The 15,066-nt window shown below is 44.4% G+C and overlaps 1 protein-coding gene across 1 annotated transcript in view; it reads right to left on the minus strand.

Annotated features, from left to right (window-relative positions):
• The window catches only part of Pacrg (parkin coregulated), a 484,898-nt gene that overhangs the window by 190,753 nt on the left and 279,079 nt on the right, over positions 1-15,066 (minus strand). The window contains exon 4 of the mRNA XM_047558505.1: positions 11,999-12,148. Within this exon, the coding sequence (XP_047414461.1) occupies positions 11,999-12,148 (150 nt within the window). The remainder of the gene's footprint in view (positions 1-11,998; positions 12,149-15,066) is intronic.

The raw sequence follows: 15,066 nt of genomic DNA on the forward strand, positions 1-15,066 counted from the left end.
CTACTCATGTCACCCAGCAGAGCCCACTGATTTCTGATCTGTGGAACTGTGAGATGACAAATGGGTGCTGTCTCCAAGAGCTAAATTTGTGGTGGTTTGTTGTGGCAGCAATAGAAAACCAGCACACTCTCCATCCATCTACTCATTCAGCAAATGCTTATTGATCTCTGGCAGGAGCTGCCAGAAGGTGTTCTTGAGCTGGCGAAGAATCACTGAAGACTACAGAAGTCCCTGCCTTCGTGGAATTTACCTTCTAGAACAATGTCAGATGGCCCCCAAAGCCCTAGCCTCCAGCTTGCTGCTGAAGCTCATGGGTCTGGTAGGTGTGATTTATCCAAAATTACATAAGGGAGCTCTTAGTAAAAGTTTGACAAAAATCACTCACCGAAATCTCAGGGACACCTCTTCAGCACTCTTTGGAGGCAGTCCACAAAGGGAGATTCTTGGTAGTACGCAGGTGGGACAAACAAAGTGGGTGTCACCTTTCTTGTACCAGATGATGATGCTTGTGGTGAAGTTGAAACTTCATTGCATTTCTTCACTATGTCAAATGCACCAAGTTTAAGCAGCATTCTTCCCGTTTAACAGTCTCAACAAGTCTACCATTAAATATGGATTTTACTGCTCCAAATTTGTGCCCTGACCCCAGGGCCCAGTTATTGCAGAGAGGAGTAGAAGATGAGGGTGCCCAGCCCTAAGGAACATGAGGTTTGCGGGTGATGTCCCTGTTGCCCAGATAGTTGTCCATCAATGGTGGGGAGCCCTTCAGCTCCTGGGCCTCTGTGGGTGTCCACATTGACTCTGCTGTCCTGGGGGAGGTTGTGAGGAAGCCTGGAGGATTTGGCAAATGGAAAATGACGGTATGGCAGCAGACTTTCACTCTGTGAGGGTGCTTAGAAGGCACTGCTGTCTTGGCACCCAGCAAGCAGGCAAATATTTTTTTTTGTTTTTGTCTTTTGAATGAATTAATGAATAAATTCTGTGTGTTCTTCTCTTTGGCATCCCCCAAAGAACTTTCATAAAAACTGCATCGCTCTCCAGTGCTTTTGGTGCTAGACTGGTGCTCTGGAGATGCAGTGGAGATGCATTAAGGCGAGAGCACAGGCCATGGCAAAAGCAGCCAGCCCACGGGGCACGGGAGGCTGGGCCTGCGCGGGTTTTCCAGAACCACCACACTGTCCTCGCTCCACCGTGCTTCAAATCCAACAGAGATCCTGTTAGAAATTGTAGGTGGCCTCACAGGAATGTAAAACAATCCACTGCTTCTCTTTGAGTATCATTATTCTGTATTCACAGATTAAACAAAACTTCAAAAGGACAACATATTTTCACAGGACTCCCTTCAAGCCCTTTGGTTTGCATGTTATTTACCATATTTATGGTACATAACCACACACAAAACCATATAAGATTCAATGATTTCTGCTAGAAGAACTATAAACTCCCCATAATCCTTTATAAACAAATATCCAACTTGCCCACAGGTCAAAACAAAGCTTGAAATAGTGAGGGAATTATCAAGCGATAATTGCCCAATGGTGTTCTTGTTTTTAAAACTTTAATATTGTATCCTTAATGAGGTTTTCTTGTTTGTGATAAAAATAACTTGAAAATTCAAGAACTAAATTCTAAGATAAAATGAAAGAATGCAGGCAGAGTGGTAATAAATATGCAAAATCTAAGTCACCGGGTACAGAGTGATTGTTTCTTTCATTGTATGACCACCTCAAAATGAATATAAATAGGCTCACAAAAAAGCTGATAATAAAGTACTGTATTTAAGAGCAGAAAGAGCAAATGGATCTTGGAGGGCTTGGAATAGAGCTTAGTCATAATAACACTGCAACATTACTTTTTTCTTTATTACTTGGTACATTAATTCAAGATGTACATGAGAATATAATGCAGCCAGCAGGCAAGCAAGGAAATATCAATAATATGTGCAGTTTTTCTGGGGAATATGTCCATTGTACTTTTCAATTCCACCTTCATTGATAGTTACGTGTATGTTGAGCTATTTATGTTCTGTTCTGTCAAAGTGAAAAATATAGATTTTGATAGAAGGCAATAAAAATGGAAAGCTGATTTCATACTAAGTGGAAAATTCATCCTGCAGTGTCATGTTTGGCTAACATAAACTGAAATAAGTGTGGCAAGGCTTTGAATTGGAGCTCCCTGAGGTTCAGGGTCAAGGCAAGTATAGGAGCAGCACCTCTGTAGTCCCGGGCCAAGGAGCCTGGGGCTCCTGCAGCAAGCAGGTGACCACGGGCAGTAGCACAGAGCGGGGCTCTCCTGGGGAGAGGGAGGTTCAGTGCCCAGGGTGGGTGAGTCTGATTTGCATGTGGGAATGAGTAATTCTGAGTAACAGGATTCCAACAAACCCAAGAAGCCGGGGAATGCAGGACACCCAGGGAACCAGGGAAAACCTGGGGTAGCTGCGTCTATGTGGTGGGACGCCTGAAAGACCTTGGTCAGCAGCACCCTAACTGGCCCTCAACACCTGCCAGGTCCTCCCCGGAGGGCTGCCGTGAGTGAAGGTGCTCCCACTTCTGGTCCTCCTCTATTTGTCCCCATTCTGACAATGGCCAGGACAGAGCTGGGAGTCCAGCCTGGGTGGCCAACACAAGGAAAGAGAAGTCCTGGCAGAGCCTGCCATACCCCACTTTCCCATGCCCGAGCTCAGCCAGGAGAGAATCCTGAGGGCAAATCAGTTTCCAGCGATATCTAGAATCCTATAAACAGAACAATCGCCACCTAAGTTCATGCAGGGCTGGCTGCACAAGGCTCCCCCACTGAATAAAGCTCACTTTTTAATCTCCTCCCCCTTAATCTTGTCTTGATTATGTCATGAATAGTCACTGTTCAACACAACAATTATACTTGGTGACATTCTTATATTCTCTGCAATGTCCACAAAGAGACCTTTAAAATGTCATTTGTTGGTGCTCACGAAAGATTTGCATATCAAGGAAAATGAGAATGAGAGCTTAATTATCAGCAAATCTAGAATAGGTGATATCTTAAATGATTTAAAAAGTATAAATTATGACCTGACTGAATATAGAAGTCTCCTTAACTTAAAGCTTCAAAATCCCTGTTTGCTTTCTTGCCCAGATTGAATAGAAGTTTGAGTTGCATAAATAGAACACTGTTTTCTCTTGGGTGAGTGTCTACATGCTTGTCCACTTGGGGCCCTTGAGTTTTTAAACACCTTATAGTCTACAGATTCCTCCCAGCAGATCCTGAAGGCCTCAGCTGAATTGGTGGATATCTGAAACTCAGAAACGTGTCAGTTTCCAGCTAACAGTAGGGATGCGACTGGCCATGGACTGGGAACCAGTTGGAATTAAGTGATTTTGTCCCTAGATCTTTGTTGGGTGACTTCAGAGGGGGAGGGAGGAGTGACAAAGCACACATTTTAAACATGGCTTTATAAAGAGATTGAGCAACTAGCCAGCTGTCCCCAGTGAGCCTTTGCCTGCATCTGGGCCCTGGTGAGGGGACAGACACAAAAAGCAGCGGACCAACGGGGCAAATGGAGATGAGAAAGCAGTTCATTCTGCAGAATGAGCAGGACCAGGGATGGGTACGGAGAGGATGTGACGTTAGACTTTGGATGTAGAGGAAAAACAAAACCCTGTCCCAAGAGTCCCTGACTGGGCAGTAGGATGAGCAGCCAGGCCAGGGTGTTAGATCACACAGTCCATCCCAAGAGCAGGCAGTGGCGCGCGTCCCAGCTCTATCTCCACCCTATTTCCATACCGCAGCTGCCCTTCCATGGCAGAATCAGAAATAATGAATGCAAGACATTCTACATTCACCCAAATGGCCCTTAGTCTGGGGACCATGGAGATGAACGGGAGCAGCGGATTCACTTGCAGTTTGGTGTCTGACAGCTGGATTTCTCCAAGGTCAGGGGTGAGGCTGGGAGGCCACTGCTAATGCAGACAGAACTGGAATGCCTGGGAGGAACATGGACACTCTGATGTGGAAAGATGCAGACTTAAATTCAAACTGCAAACGCAAGGGCCATTTGCAAGCTGAACGCCACATCTGTCTTGGACATAGGATGAGATTTCAATTGTCCACGAGGGCAGGCAATTCTTGGTCATCCTCTGGATCTGGCTTTATGATTTGAAGTATTTAATCAGCCCTCCTCTGGGATGAAGTGAGGGGTCAAGGGAGCAGCTAGGCCTGTGTGGGGGGACCAGAGGGAAGTTTGAGCAATGAAAGTTTGTCTACAATGGCTTATTTGTGCAAATAGGAATTATTAGCACCTAAAAAATAAATTTTGCATGGTATTGCCGACTTCTAGCATATAGTAAAGAAGTTGATTCTCAAAAGTTTATTTTTCATCTAATCACCTTGCTAAATATATTGATTCCAATGGATTTCACTTAAAGCTGTTGGAAGGACCACATCAAGTTGGTTTTCTCCACAACCCTGCGAGGAAACACTGACATGTAACACCAACTGAACACTTTCACCGAGCGCACGGTCACCTGCAGAACAGCCTCACTCACTTTCCATGATTCCTTCCTCCATCGTCTCCAGGTGATGCTTCTGGCATGGCACCTCCCTATAGTTCTCTGAAAATTTATGGACCTAATTCTCCCAATAATGTGCTTTTTAAAAGGAGACTGAGATACAGAGGAATTGTACATCCCCTCAAAGATGGCTCAGGCGGGAAACAGGATTGGAACCCAGCTACTCTGATGCCAGAACCCTCCACCGGGCTCCACTGCTCCAGCGTGTCCCACTTCTTGTTTTCCACAATTATTCCAGATATCCAAAGCATCCTCCCTGCCTTGTCCATCAGGGGAACCCCTAATTTATTGTTCTAAGCCCTATTGGGCACAGACGGGTCTGGGTCTCTTGCCCAGCGGGTTTGGGCAGGAATGGGCATTGGGTACAGTTCTCCACCCTACTGAGTTCCCTGGGGTCCATGGGCAGGCTGACCGCAGTCATGCCTGACACTAAGGGATCCCTGGGCAGCTCCCAGAGCTGCAGTAGGTGTTCTCTTACCTCTCTGGTTAGTCAGCAGATTTACAGAAGAAAAATACTGATTAGCTGTCATCTCCCTCACTCAAAACCCACCCAGATCAAGAAAGGAGAATTCCTTCCTAACTGTACAAACTCTTCTTGCTGATGGGAGAAGGAACGGGCTTCTGTTGTTAAAGGACCTCTCGTCCACCCTTTTCCAGTAGTAAAAGCAGCATGAGCAGGGAGAACAGCCTGTGACTCGGCTTACAAACACTGATGCCAACTTCCCACATGCAGGACAGAGGAATGCAGTCGGTACTGGATTGAATAGTGTCCCCCCAAATTCATGTTCTTTCCAGGGCCTCAGAATGTGATTTTATTTTGAAATAGGGTCATTGCCAAAGTAATTAAGTGACCTTTAGGTGAGGTCATGCTGGAATAAGGCTGGTCCCAACCCAATCTTTTTGAGGACTGGTGTCATAAGAAGAGAAGAGACGTGGGGACAAACACAGGGAGAAGCGGTCTGTGAGGTCAGAGCCAGGCACCTACAAGTCTAGGAACACCAAGGGTTGCTGGCAACACTGACTCAGAGGCAGCTGGGGTGGATTCTTCCTCAGAGCCTTCAGAGCCTGTGGCTCTGTCCACACCATGGTCTTGAACTTCCTGTGTCCAGAGCTGCGAGACTGAGCTTCTGCTGTCTAAGCGCTCAGCGTGTGGACGCTTGTTACGTCTGACACGGAGCTGACATGGAGCACTACCTGTCAGAATTGGACTCTCATTTCTTTGGGCATAATTCCACCAGTTGACGTTTCTAGACAAAGGTGGACTATATGAGAAATTTCCCTCTGGGCAAAGGCGACCAAGGAGGTCTACAGAGAAGAGCACAGGTACGTTAATAGGTGATTCCCCATCTCCCCACCTTAATTCTGTAAGTGAATTAAGGTTGAAAATAAATAAAGCAGTCTAAGTGAAGATGAAATGCATTTAATTTGGTAAGCATTTATGAACTTTATAACGGGAAAGAGCCCTATGGGCACTGACCATGGGGCAGGCAGCAAGTGGGGTTGGAAGCCTGGGCCCCTGCTAGGACCCTAGTTCTCCTGGGGCTGCTCTATGGGTCCTCTGTCCCTGTCCTCACAGAGTTTCTAGATTCTGGAAGCTCTTCTTATAAAGAATGCTTGGAGGAAATAGACATTGAATGTGAAAAAGTGAGGCTGGGGTCACTTTGTTGAGGGCCTGCTCTTTGGAAAAGAGATTAGACTCTGTGCTGTGCAGTTTTGACTAGAGAGATACAGCAGACAAGCATCAGGCATAGGCCAGATTTCAATGTCAGATGGATGCTTCTTTCCCTTTAGAAGGAGAGTGGACTACCTTCCAAGGAGCCGAAGCCACTCAGGACAAGACAGGATAAGCACACATTGGTCACATAGGCGGGTGAGTGAATTAATTGCACATAACAAGCATTAAGCACTGAATTCTACCAGATGGGCCGCACTCCATTCAAGAGAAGGGAAAGCAGATACATACGTTTTGCCTTTGTGAAACAGGTGATCATATGATTGCAGAGACGCTTAAACCAAAGGACCTCTGCATATTTTCCAGTTTTCGTGTGATCTTAGGAGTCTCTTTGGATGAACTAGTCAAGTCTGGACGGGAGAAGTGCTCAGAGACTTCACACTCATACACGATCCATCCAAGCCCAATTTTCAGAAATTTGGTGGCAGCAGTTCTAATAATTTCCTCAATGAATTTAGGACAAACTACAGCTTTCAAATCTAATAAACCTGATGATTTCCAGAGAACTCTGAAGCAAATTTCCAATATGTAAATCATGAACTCAAAACTCTCTATAGGTCCAAGAGGAATAAACTTTAATTCCAAAATTAAGCTAAATCTCAGTGAAGAGAGATAACCTTTGCACAAATCAATTTTAAGGGAGAAAAACAAGTGTTCTTGTTTTTGTTATTTGATACATAATCCACTGCCCAAAGTTTATCAGCCTCCCCCAGGATCATGAGCTCGGGTCTCCCAGAAGCCACGAGATAGGAACAGAGCCTGAGAGGGCTCAGGATCTCAGGAGACATTGTTTTAAGAACCATCAGCACAAAAGAATAGTTTCTATTTGTTAGAAGCCATTGGCGTCCAGGATCAAAAAATCAATCCAAACATCCTAAAATTTTGCAATTTTAATGCATCTCATTATGCATATATTTGAATGTACTTAAATTTGAATTGGAAGTTTGAAGTATCTTCTAATGGACTTTTATTAGTCTACAGTGGTATACATCCTCTGCTGACACTGATTTCTACGAGCATGGGAAAGTGACATTTAATTGTTGTATTTACTTTTGCATATTCACCACATAAATTCCTGGTATTATCAACTCTCTGATACCTGGAGCCTGAACTGTTTCAGGTCCTTCCGGTGCAATTAGAAACAAAGAATACCAAAAAAGGAAACGGGGTCGCTGGATAGCCCTGCTCCACTCACAGCCTGCATTTTAGCTGTAAATATTTTAATGGCATTTATTGGCTCATATTCCTCAAATGTAGTATGCTGCATCATTAATTTTCTAGTTTCATCTCTGAAAGCTATAAATCGAACACTCCTATTGTCTTAATTTTCTGTAACCTTTAATAACATTTGTAAAAGAGCATGGGAAAGATGAAATTTCATTGACTATATTACAAATGCATTCCAGAAACATTTCATGGAGCTTCCACTTTCTCTCCTACCCCAAAGCAGTCATTAGAAAGATAGCATGTTTTAGACATCAGAAATCCATCCTTCAAATTCAGGGCAATAAGCTCCTGGGCTTAGACAACAGTTTGGCTCTTCCAAAGAGGCCCTTGCCTGGGCTTCCCTCTCTCTCCCAGGCAGGCTTCTCTTTCTCAAATACGGAATTCCCCACGACACCCGTCACATGTCCGATCTTTGGGATTACACCAGGTGAGAATGGATTTGAAAACCATTTACCCTCTTATGAGTTCTTTAACTTATTTGGTCACTCACCTGACATTTGCAATCACAGGCATGATGAGTCCTTCCAAGCAAAGTGACCAAAGCTGCTGTTGAGCCCAGGAGACCACACTGCATTCACAGGTCATGGAAGGACCAAGGCACAGTCCCCCAGGGAGAGTGCCACCAGCCCTGACCATACTGTCAACCATCTGATTATGTTACTATGTAATATCTGACATATCATTATTATGTTTTAAAATTGGATCATGTAATATATTTGTATATTACATATGTATATACTGTTATATAATAATGATGGCTACCTTATTTAACCCAGGCAAGATCAGACTCCATGTGAAGGGGCTATGGATTTATTGTTTCTAATTTTCATGCCAACCCTCATAAAATATTATTATACACATTTTATATAGATGAGAAGATTGAAGATCAGAGAAGTTAAGTGATTTGCCAAAGGTCACACCACATCTCTCCTGGCTCCACAGAGTTCTCTGTATGTTTCAGTACAATTCACATCAGTTGTTGTAGTTTTAACCATAGCTTAATCAAACTTTGTAAAAATGCTATTCTCAAATAAAAATACGAAGCCACTCCCTTCCTGGAGCAGAGATAATCTTCTGGAGCTGGGCATAAGTTTTAACGCCTACGGCAGTATGGACAGGGCATGAACTGATGTTCCTCCCCACCCTACTTCATTCCTGAGCACCCACCACTGCTAGAAGAGGTAAGGCTGGTTCTCCTCACTGTGAGCAATTGCAGTGAGGTTTGCCCAGTTCCCTGACTCCTCAGAGAAAGTTCATTTAGCATGAGAATAGGGAAGATCAGACAGTAAAGCTAGGCTGAAGTTTGCACTTCAAGGGGACAGACACAAGGGCAGGGTCACTATATCTGAAACATCTTCTCTTATTCTTTCCTTCTGTCATTTATATCTGGTCTCATTCTAAAAAGGATTTTGTGGTGAGACTTAAAAGAAATATATTTGAATCTGAGTTGAACAAGATATTGATTTACATAAAAGACAAGTACAGAAAAGAGGAAACAGAAATGTGTGAAATCATTCTCAAATACATTGAAAATTAAGATGAGTTTTTTCTAATGCTACATACTGTAAATATCTAATAAGTTTTAATTGTACTTATATATTCCAGTAAAGACATTTGTTTAAGTAAGTATTATGGTTCTGTGAATATGGATAGCATATCTATAATCATGAAGCAGGATGTATTAAAATACTATTAAAACTAAATCATTTTTTTCTAGTAAAAATACTAGTAATTGTAATTGGAAATCTTGTGATAAGCTGCTTCTGGCTGAACTGGATCTAGGATAAGGGAACCACTTTGAAGAAGTGCTTTAAGTTGTCCAGCTAGAATGCTCCAATTTTATAATAGGACCCTCTGAAAATACAGCAAACCACATTGTGGCTTTGTAGTGACAGATTTGTAAGAGGAGGAGAAAATGAAGCTGAAGCTAATGTGTCCCCCTCAAATACCGGGAAAATATTAGACAAGAAAATAGCCTGAATGTAGAATCCCAGATGCATACATTGAGAAATGTTCCAGAAATTAGCTATGTTGAGACTGGTATAAACTGTAAATCCCCACGGTGATAAGCTTTTAACAGGAACATATTTCTGAAGCCAACCACTTCCTTTGTTAAGTATATGAACATGTGTGAGTGACAGAGTTAAAGAGAAGCTGAGGCGAGGAAGCAGTAGGAACCGGTAGCTTGTCTGACAGTCAAGGGCTCCCAGCCAGGTGTGTCTGTCTCTGTGGCAGCTGTGTTAATCCTGCCTTGCAGGTTTCCTGGAGGATGTGGGAGATTCTAATTGTCTTTTGAGCATTACTCTTTATGTATTTTCTTCTTCTATACAAGGATGCCAAATGATGCTTGGTCTTCAGCTGAGGTTTCGCGGTGGGATGACAAGAGCACTAACAGGCCACTGTAGTGGCCACCTACCCACATGCCTAAGCAAGGGAGGAGCCGCGTACCACACATGAACAACTTAAAGGAAGAAAGATTTCTTTTGGCTCACGGTTCAGAGGTTTCAGTCCCTGGTTGGCGGAGTACATTGCTTTGGGCCTGAGAAGAGGAAGTACATCATGGCAGGAGGGCCTGGTGAGGACCCTGCGCCACTCAAGGTAGTCAAGGAGAGAGAGGTTGGGGGTGGGGGCAGGGACAGGGGCAGAAGTGGTCCCCAAGGGCATGCCCTGGTGACCTTCTCCCTCCAACCAGGCCCCGCCTGCCTCCGGTTTCCCCCGCCTCCCAGTAGTCAATTCAATTATCAGTGAAGTCAGAGCCTCATGAGGCAATCACTTCCCCAAGTCCACCTGTGAACTGCCACCCTGGGGACAAGGCCTTCAACACATGAGCCCTCAGGGGACACTCCACATCCAAACCATAGCATGAGACAGATGTTCACACTGGAGAAAAGCTGGAGGGGAAGTTTTACAACAAAACAATGGGAACAGTAGCAATGCATACGTCATAGATTTCTGTGAGGGTCACTGAGGGAAATCTGTGAATCGCACACTTCCATCATATTAACCAAGACTTCTATTCACTGATTTTTCCATTCCTTTAATAACTGTCCTTTCTCATGTCCTCCCTACTGCCATCTCTAGCTCCTTCAAGTTAACTAGAATCTCAATGTAACAGTCAAACTTAACTGAACATGAGCACATGTGGATCCTTCTGTAACCTCATGGATAGTCCATGCTGCTGCTTGGTAAAAATGAGAATCAGGACTTAAGAAGACATAAGCACATGATACATATTTTCCATAAAGTAGAACGCTGTTACAAAAGTGTTGAGCTCGGACAGTAAGAGGCTCAATGACTAAAACCCAGTTTTTACTTTTCTCAAAGAGCAGCCATCTTGCCCCAATTGCCACTTGACAACAGCTCTTCAGATAATCTGGGATGGATGTCAGTTCACTCCCTTACACATTATTGAACTTCCCAAATCCATTTGAAGTCCTTTTTACTTTCCTGAAGTCTATGTCTGAAGTCGATTTCAGAGCAATTTAATAATAATATAAAAAACAGTGATTCCAAAGGTTTTTTTGTTTGCTTTTTTGTTTTTTTTGTGGTGAGAACTGCCTCCACTCTGCTTTTTGTTTTATTTATTTCCTTGTAGGTACAACGAGCAGATCATGTTGCAACGTTCCCATGCAGTGTTCCACTAAATTACCACTTATTTACATAACTGTCAGGAATAAACTTTGAGAGCTGACTTACACCACACGCGTGAGGAGTACAAAACTTCAAAGTGAGCAGCAGAAAAGAAAATCAGATTCTCCTTGTTTCAAGAAAATCACACTGTCAATGAACAGATGCACATTCGCTGCCTGCTAAGAGATCGCCAAAACTTGTTGACATCTTTGTAAGGTAAAGCCGATCTATCTGAGCTCATCTGTGTTCACAAAGCTCACAGTCGTATTTTAAAAATGGATCTACATATTAACCAGTATTCATGTCCACTAAGTAACTACAAAGTATTAATGACAAATTGTTAAATAATTAGTAAAAGTGAAAAAGGAAAAATTATTTTTCTATATTATTTTTAGAAATGGAAGAACATTTATTGAATGCCCCAAACCACTACCATATTTTAGAATTGTTTTAAAAAAATTTATCCTAAATCGATTTAAAATAAAAAGACTACTGAAAGCTTAACAGGAAGAATCTAAAGGTAGGATTACTATTAAATATTAAGAAAAGCAACAAACCCAAAGCCTACTAATAGGCTCAAAAACTATTTTATAAACTTGGCAATTTATCCAGCATCACGGAAGAGCCCCGCTGCTCCTGCACTGAGTGAGCAGGCGGGGAGTGAGCAGCAAAAAGTGAAATTGTAATTGCGCCGTTTCTGTAGGGACCTACTGGCCGGGGCAGGAGTACGCTATTTGCGTCTCCCAACGGACCGTAGTTCCTGTGCAGTGGAAAATCCTAAACATGTGGCTCACGAACTCTGCTTCGAGCCATGCCCCTTTTTGCAAGGCTTACGGACATTTTGGCCCGTGGGATAACTCACCGTTCATGTTCTTAAAGATGTTCAGGATGGGGAGGATCTGACGGTAGTAGGGCACCAAAGCCTCGCCCACCATCTCTGCTGACACAACCAGATGCTGGAGGACTTTGAGTGTGACACAGATGACCTGCCGATTTCTGAGGTTCAAGGCATCTAGATGGTAGGAAAAAGAACAAGTAGGAAACAGGGAACGTGAATTCTGCAACATCAGGCAAAGCTATCTCATGGACACGTTGAACTAGACCATGCTTTCTGGGGGCCCAGTGGGTCTTTATTATATAACTGAAAGGCATGGCAGCCCCAAAGTCGTGACGACACCTGGTTTGATTGCTAGTTAGTCTCCCAGCTTGTGCTGGTTCCTACCAACCTAAGAATGCACCTAATTCTCCTTTTGGGGAAGAGACTGGTAGTCTGAGAGGGAATAGAAAAGATGAAAGATCATTTAGTGTCACTGGATTTAAAAGACACCATGCAAGTTGACACCTCTTCCAGCTAATAACCCAAGCTATTCTGAAAACTGTTACCACAGGACAAACCTTTACTTGGGAAGGAGGGCCAGGTGGGGCGCATCTGTGGTTTCCAACACCAAGAATATTCCTGGTGCAAGTGAACATAGATGGACTGCAGATGGGCTCCAGAAAGTCAGGAAGGACAGCACTAACGTTAAGGGTTCAGTTAGAAAAAGTCAACAGTGATGGGTTTAAAGAGATCAAAGGCATCCAGGTGGTTTTAAAGAAGAATTCTGAGTGCACAGTGACCAGGAGCGGACCGCCGAGAGACCTGAGTTGCCTGGTAGAGGGCGCCATGCTCCAGGGGTCGGGTTGCACCCAGAGGACACTGGGAGCTTGCACCGTGAACCCGGCCAACTCACTGACACTTCCTTGGCCCCACTTTCCTCGATCATGGGAACCTGTTATTTGCTTTCTTGGATGACTAGATTAAAGCGATTTAAATAGAAGAACTATACAAAGCAGCTAGTATGAAAGGTCAGGGGTGGGGATTCATCAAATGTGGTGCCCCGGCTACTCCGAGAAGCCAAAGCCTCTTATTTTTAAGATGTACTACTTTCTAATAAAAGGATTGACTATGATCTTAAAGCACATGCCAGTCATGGAAGGACAAAATCCCCAGCTGTCAACAGGATGACTGATCAGTAGGCCTGGGGGAAAGTGCTGGCATGGTTCTCAAACTCCAGCCCGCGTTTCCAACACCCCAACTTCCCAGCGCCTCAAGGTCAGTGTGTTCCAAGGTACATCTTCCTCTATGAACATTTCTTTTTGCTCTGCTCCTCGTGTTTAGCAATGGCACCGCCTGCTCGGTGCTCAGGCACCCAAGGCCAGACCCCATCCTCGTTCCTCACGTTCACCATGTTGCAAAATGATCTGGCTCTGCACTGCAGTAAACAAACTCCGATCTCCTCTCCATCCTCACCTCCACTCCATCCTCACTGCCTCCTGAGCCCTGGCTCTACATCCTCACCTCAACTCCTCTGGCCTGGGTCTCCGACCTCAGCCCAACTCCTCTGGTCTGGGTCTCCATCCTCAATGCCATCCCTCTGGTCTGGGTCTCCATTATCAGTGCCATCTCTGAGGGTCCTTGGGACCCCTTCACTGGAACACACTCATGCCCTCTAAGAGAGCTCTTCTCTTTCTTTCTTTCTCAACTGGTCTTTCTTCACTGTGGCTTAATTTATCTTCCTGGAGCTAGTTGATCATCCCACCACCTGCTCAAAGAGCTCAGGGCCCCCCACCCATTTTCTAAAGAGTAAGGGACAAACTAGCCAGGCACCAGGGAAGCATTCTCAGGATAAGTTTGACTTAAACTCAATCCTTAGCTAAAAGTCCAAGAATACAAAGCTTCATTTAGTGGTTTCACAGCTATTTCCTGTGGAATCACTAGGAAGTTTTAAAAAATAAAGCCCAGGTCAGCTTTACCCCTTCAAGAAACAAACTGTAGACTGGGGCATGAGAATACTTCTGAGAAGCCCCATAATTTCTGTCCAGGCAAGACTACCTTCTCGTTTGGTTCGAAAGTAAACAAACGTAGTGAAGAGAGAGAAGTCAGCCTTAGCTCAGGGAGCCACCCTCCTATAACTGCAGGGCTTGACAACACGAGAGCTCATTATTACAGCATTTAGTCACTTTCAGGCCATGCCGTATCTTCTGAAAAACAACTAAAAATAGAATGCTATAATTTAGCCTAAAAGCTGTAGTAACAAGACATTTAAGAATAAAGCTTCAGAGTATCCCGAGGAGGCGGGGAAGAAGGCTAAGTGGCGGGTGGCAACTGTAGAAACAGGCTCTGTGGGCCTCCTCTCATCCAAAAGGTGCTCTCTCTCCAGGAGGACCCAGTTCCGTTCACCAGGAGAGAATGAGGAGCTGCAGAAGTGCTGTTCTGAGGGCCGTGGGCAGCAGATGTGCCCCAGAGTCCATGAAGCCCCACGTTTGGGTTTCGGGACTGCAGGGTTTCAGCTGTGTGATGCTTCCTGGTGCCAGAGTGAGAGCCTGCATGTGCCAAAATTAGACTAAGCACTCTACATCTGGGCGCTTGCTAAGCCCCCATCAGATATTTATGGAGAGTGTATTACATGCCTGTAACTGTGTATGAATTAGGAAGATGGAAATGAACAGGACAGATGTCCTGGACCTCCCTCTCGGGTTTATCACGTAGTATGGAAGAAGATAGTAAACAAATATGGGAAGCGTGATGAATATTTTTAAGAGGAACATATTTAAGCATCCAATTACAGTGGGCACGCAGCCTAGCTTAGGGGTCAGGGAAGGCTTCCAGATGCAGGGACAGGGACGAAGAGATGTTACTTAGGTGAAGGCTCAGGGGAGGGAACAGCATGCGGGGGACTGATCCCCCAGGTCTGCCCCAGATCCTATGGAGCAGATTCCACTAAGCGACTTGGGTTCACAGTCCCAGACAGTAAAGAGATATCCTAGTTGGCATTATCATTTTGAGTCTGCGTTTCTCGGGATCATTGGGAAGTGGAGAGAAGCAGGTGGGCATAAAAGGAGGACAATGCTGCAGTAATTCTTTCTAAACGAGAAGACCCCCCTGGTCTT

Source organism: Sciurus carolinensis, chromosome 7 (assembly GCF_902686445.1).
Source record: "Sciurus carolinensis chromosome 7, mSciCar1.2, whole genome shotgun sequence".
In the NCBI taxonomy this organism is placed as follows: Eukaryota; Metazoa; Chordata; class Mammalia; order Rodentia; family Sciuridae; genus Sciurus; species Sciurus carolinensis.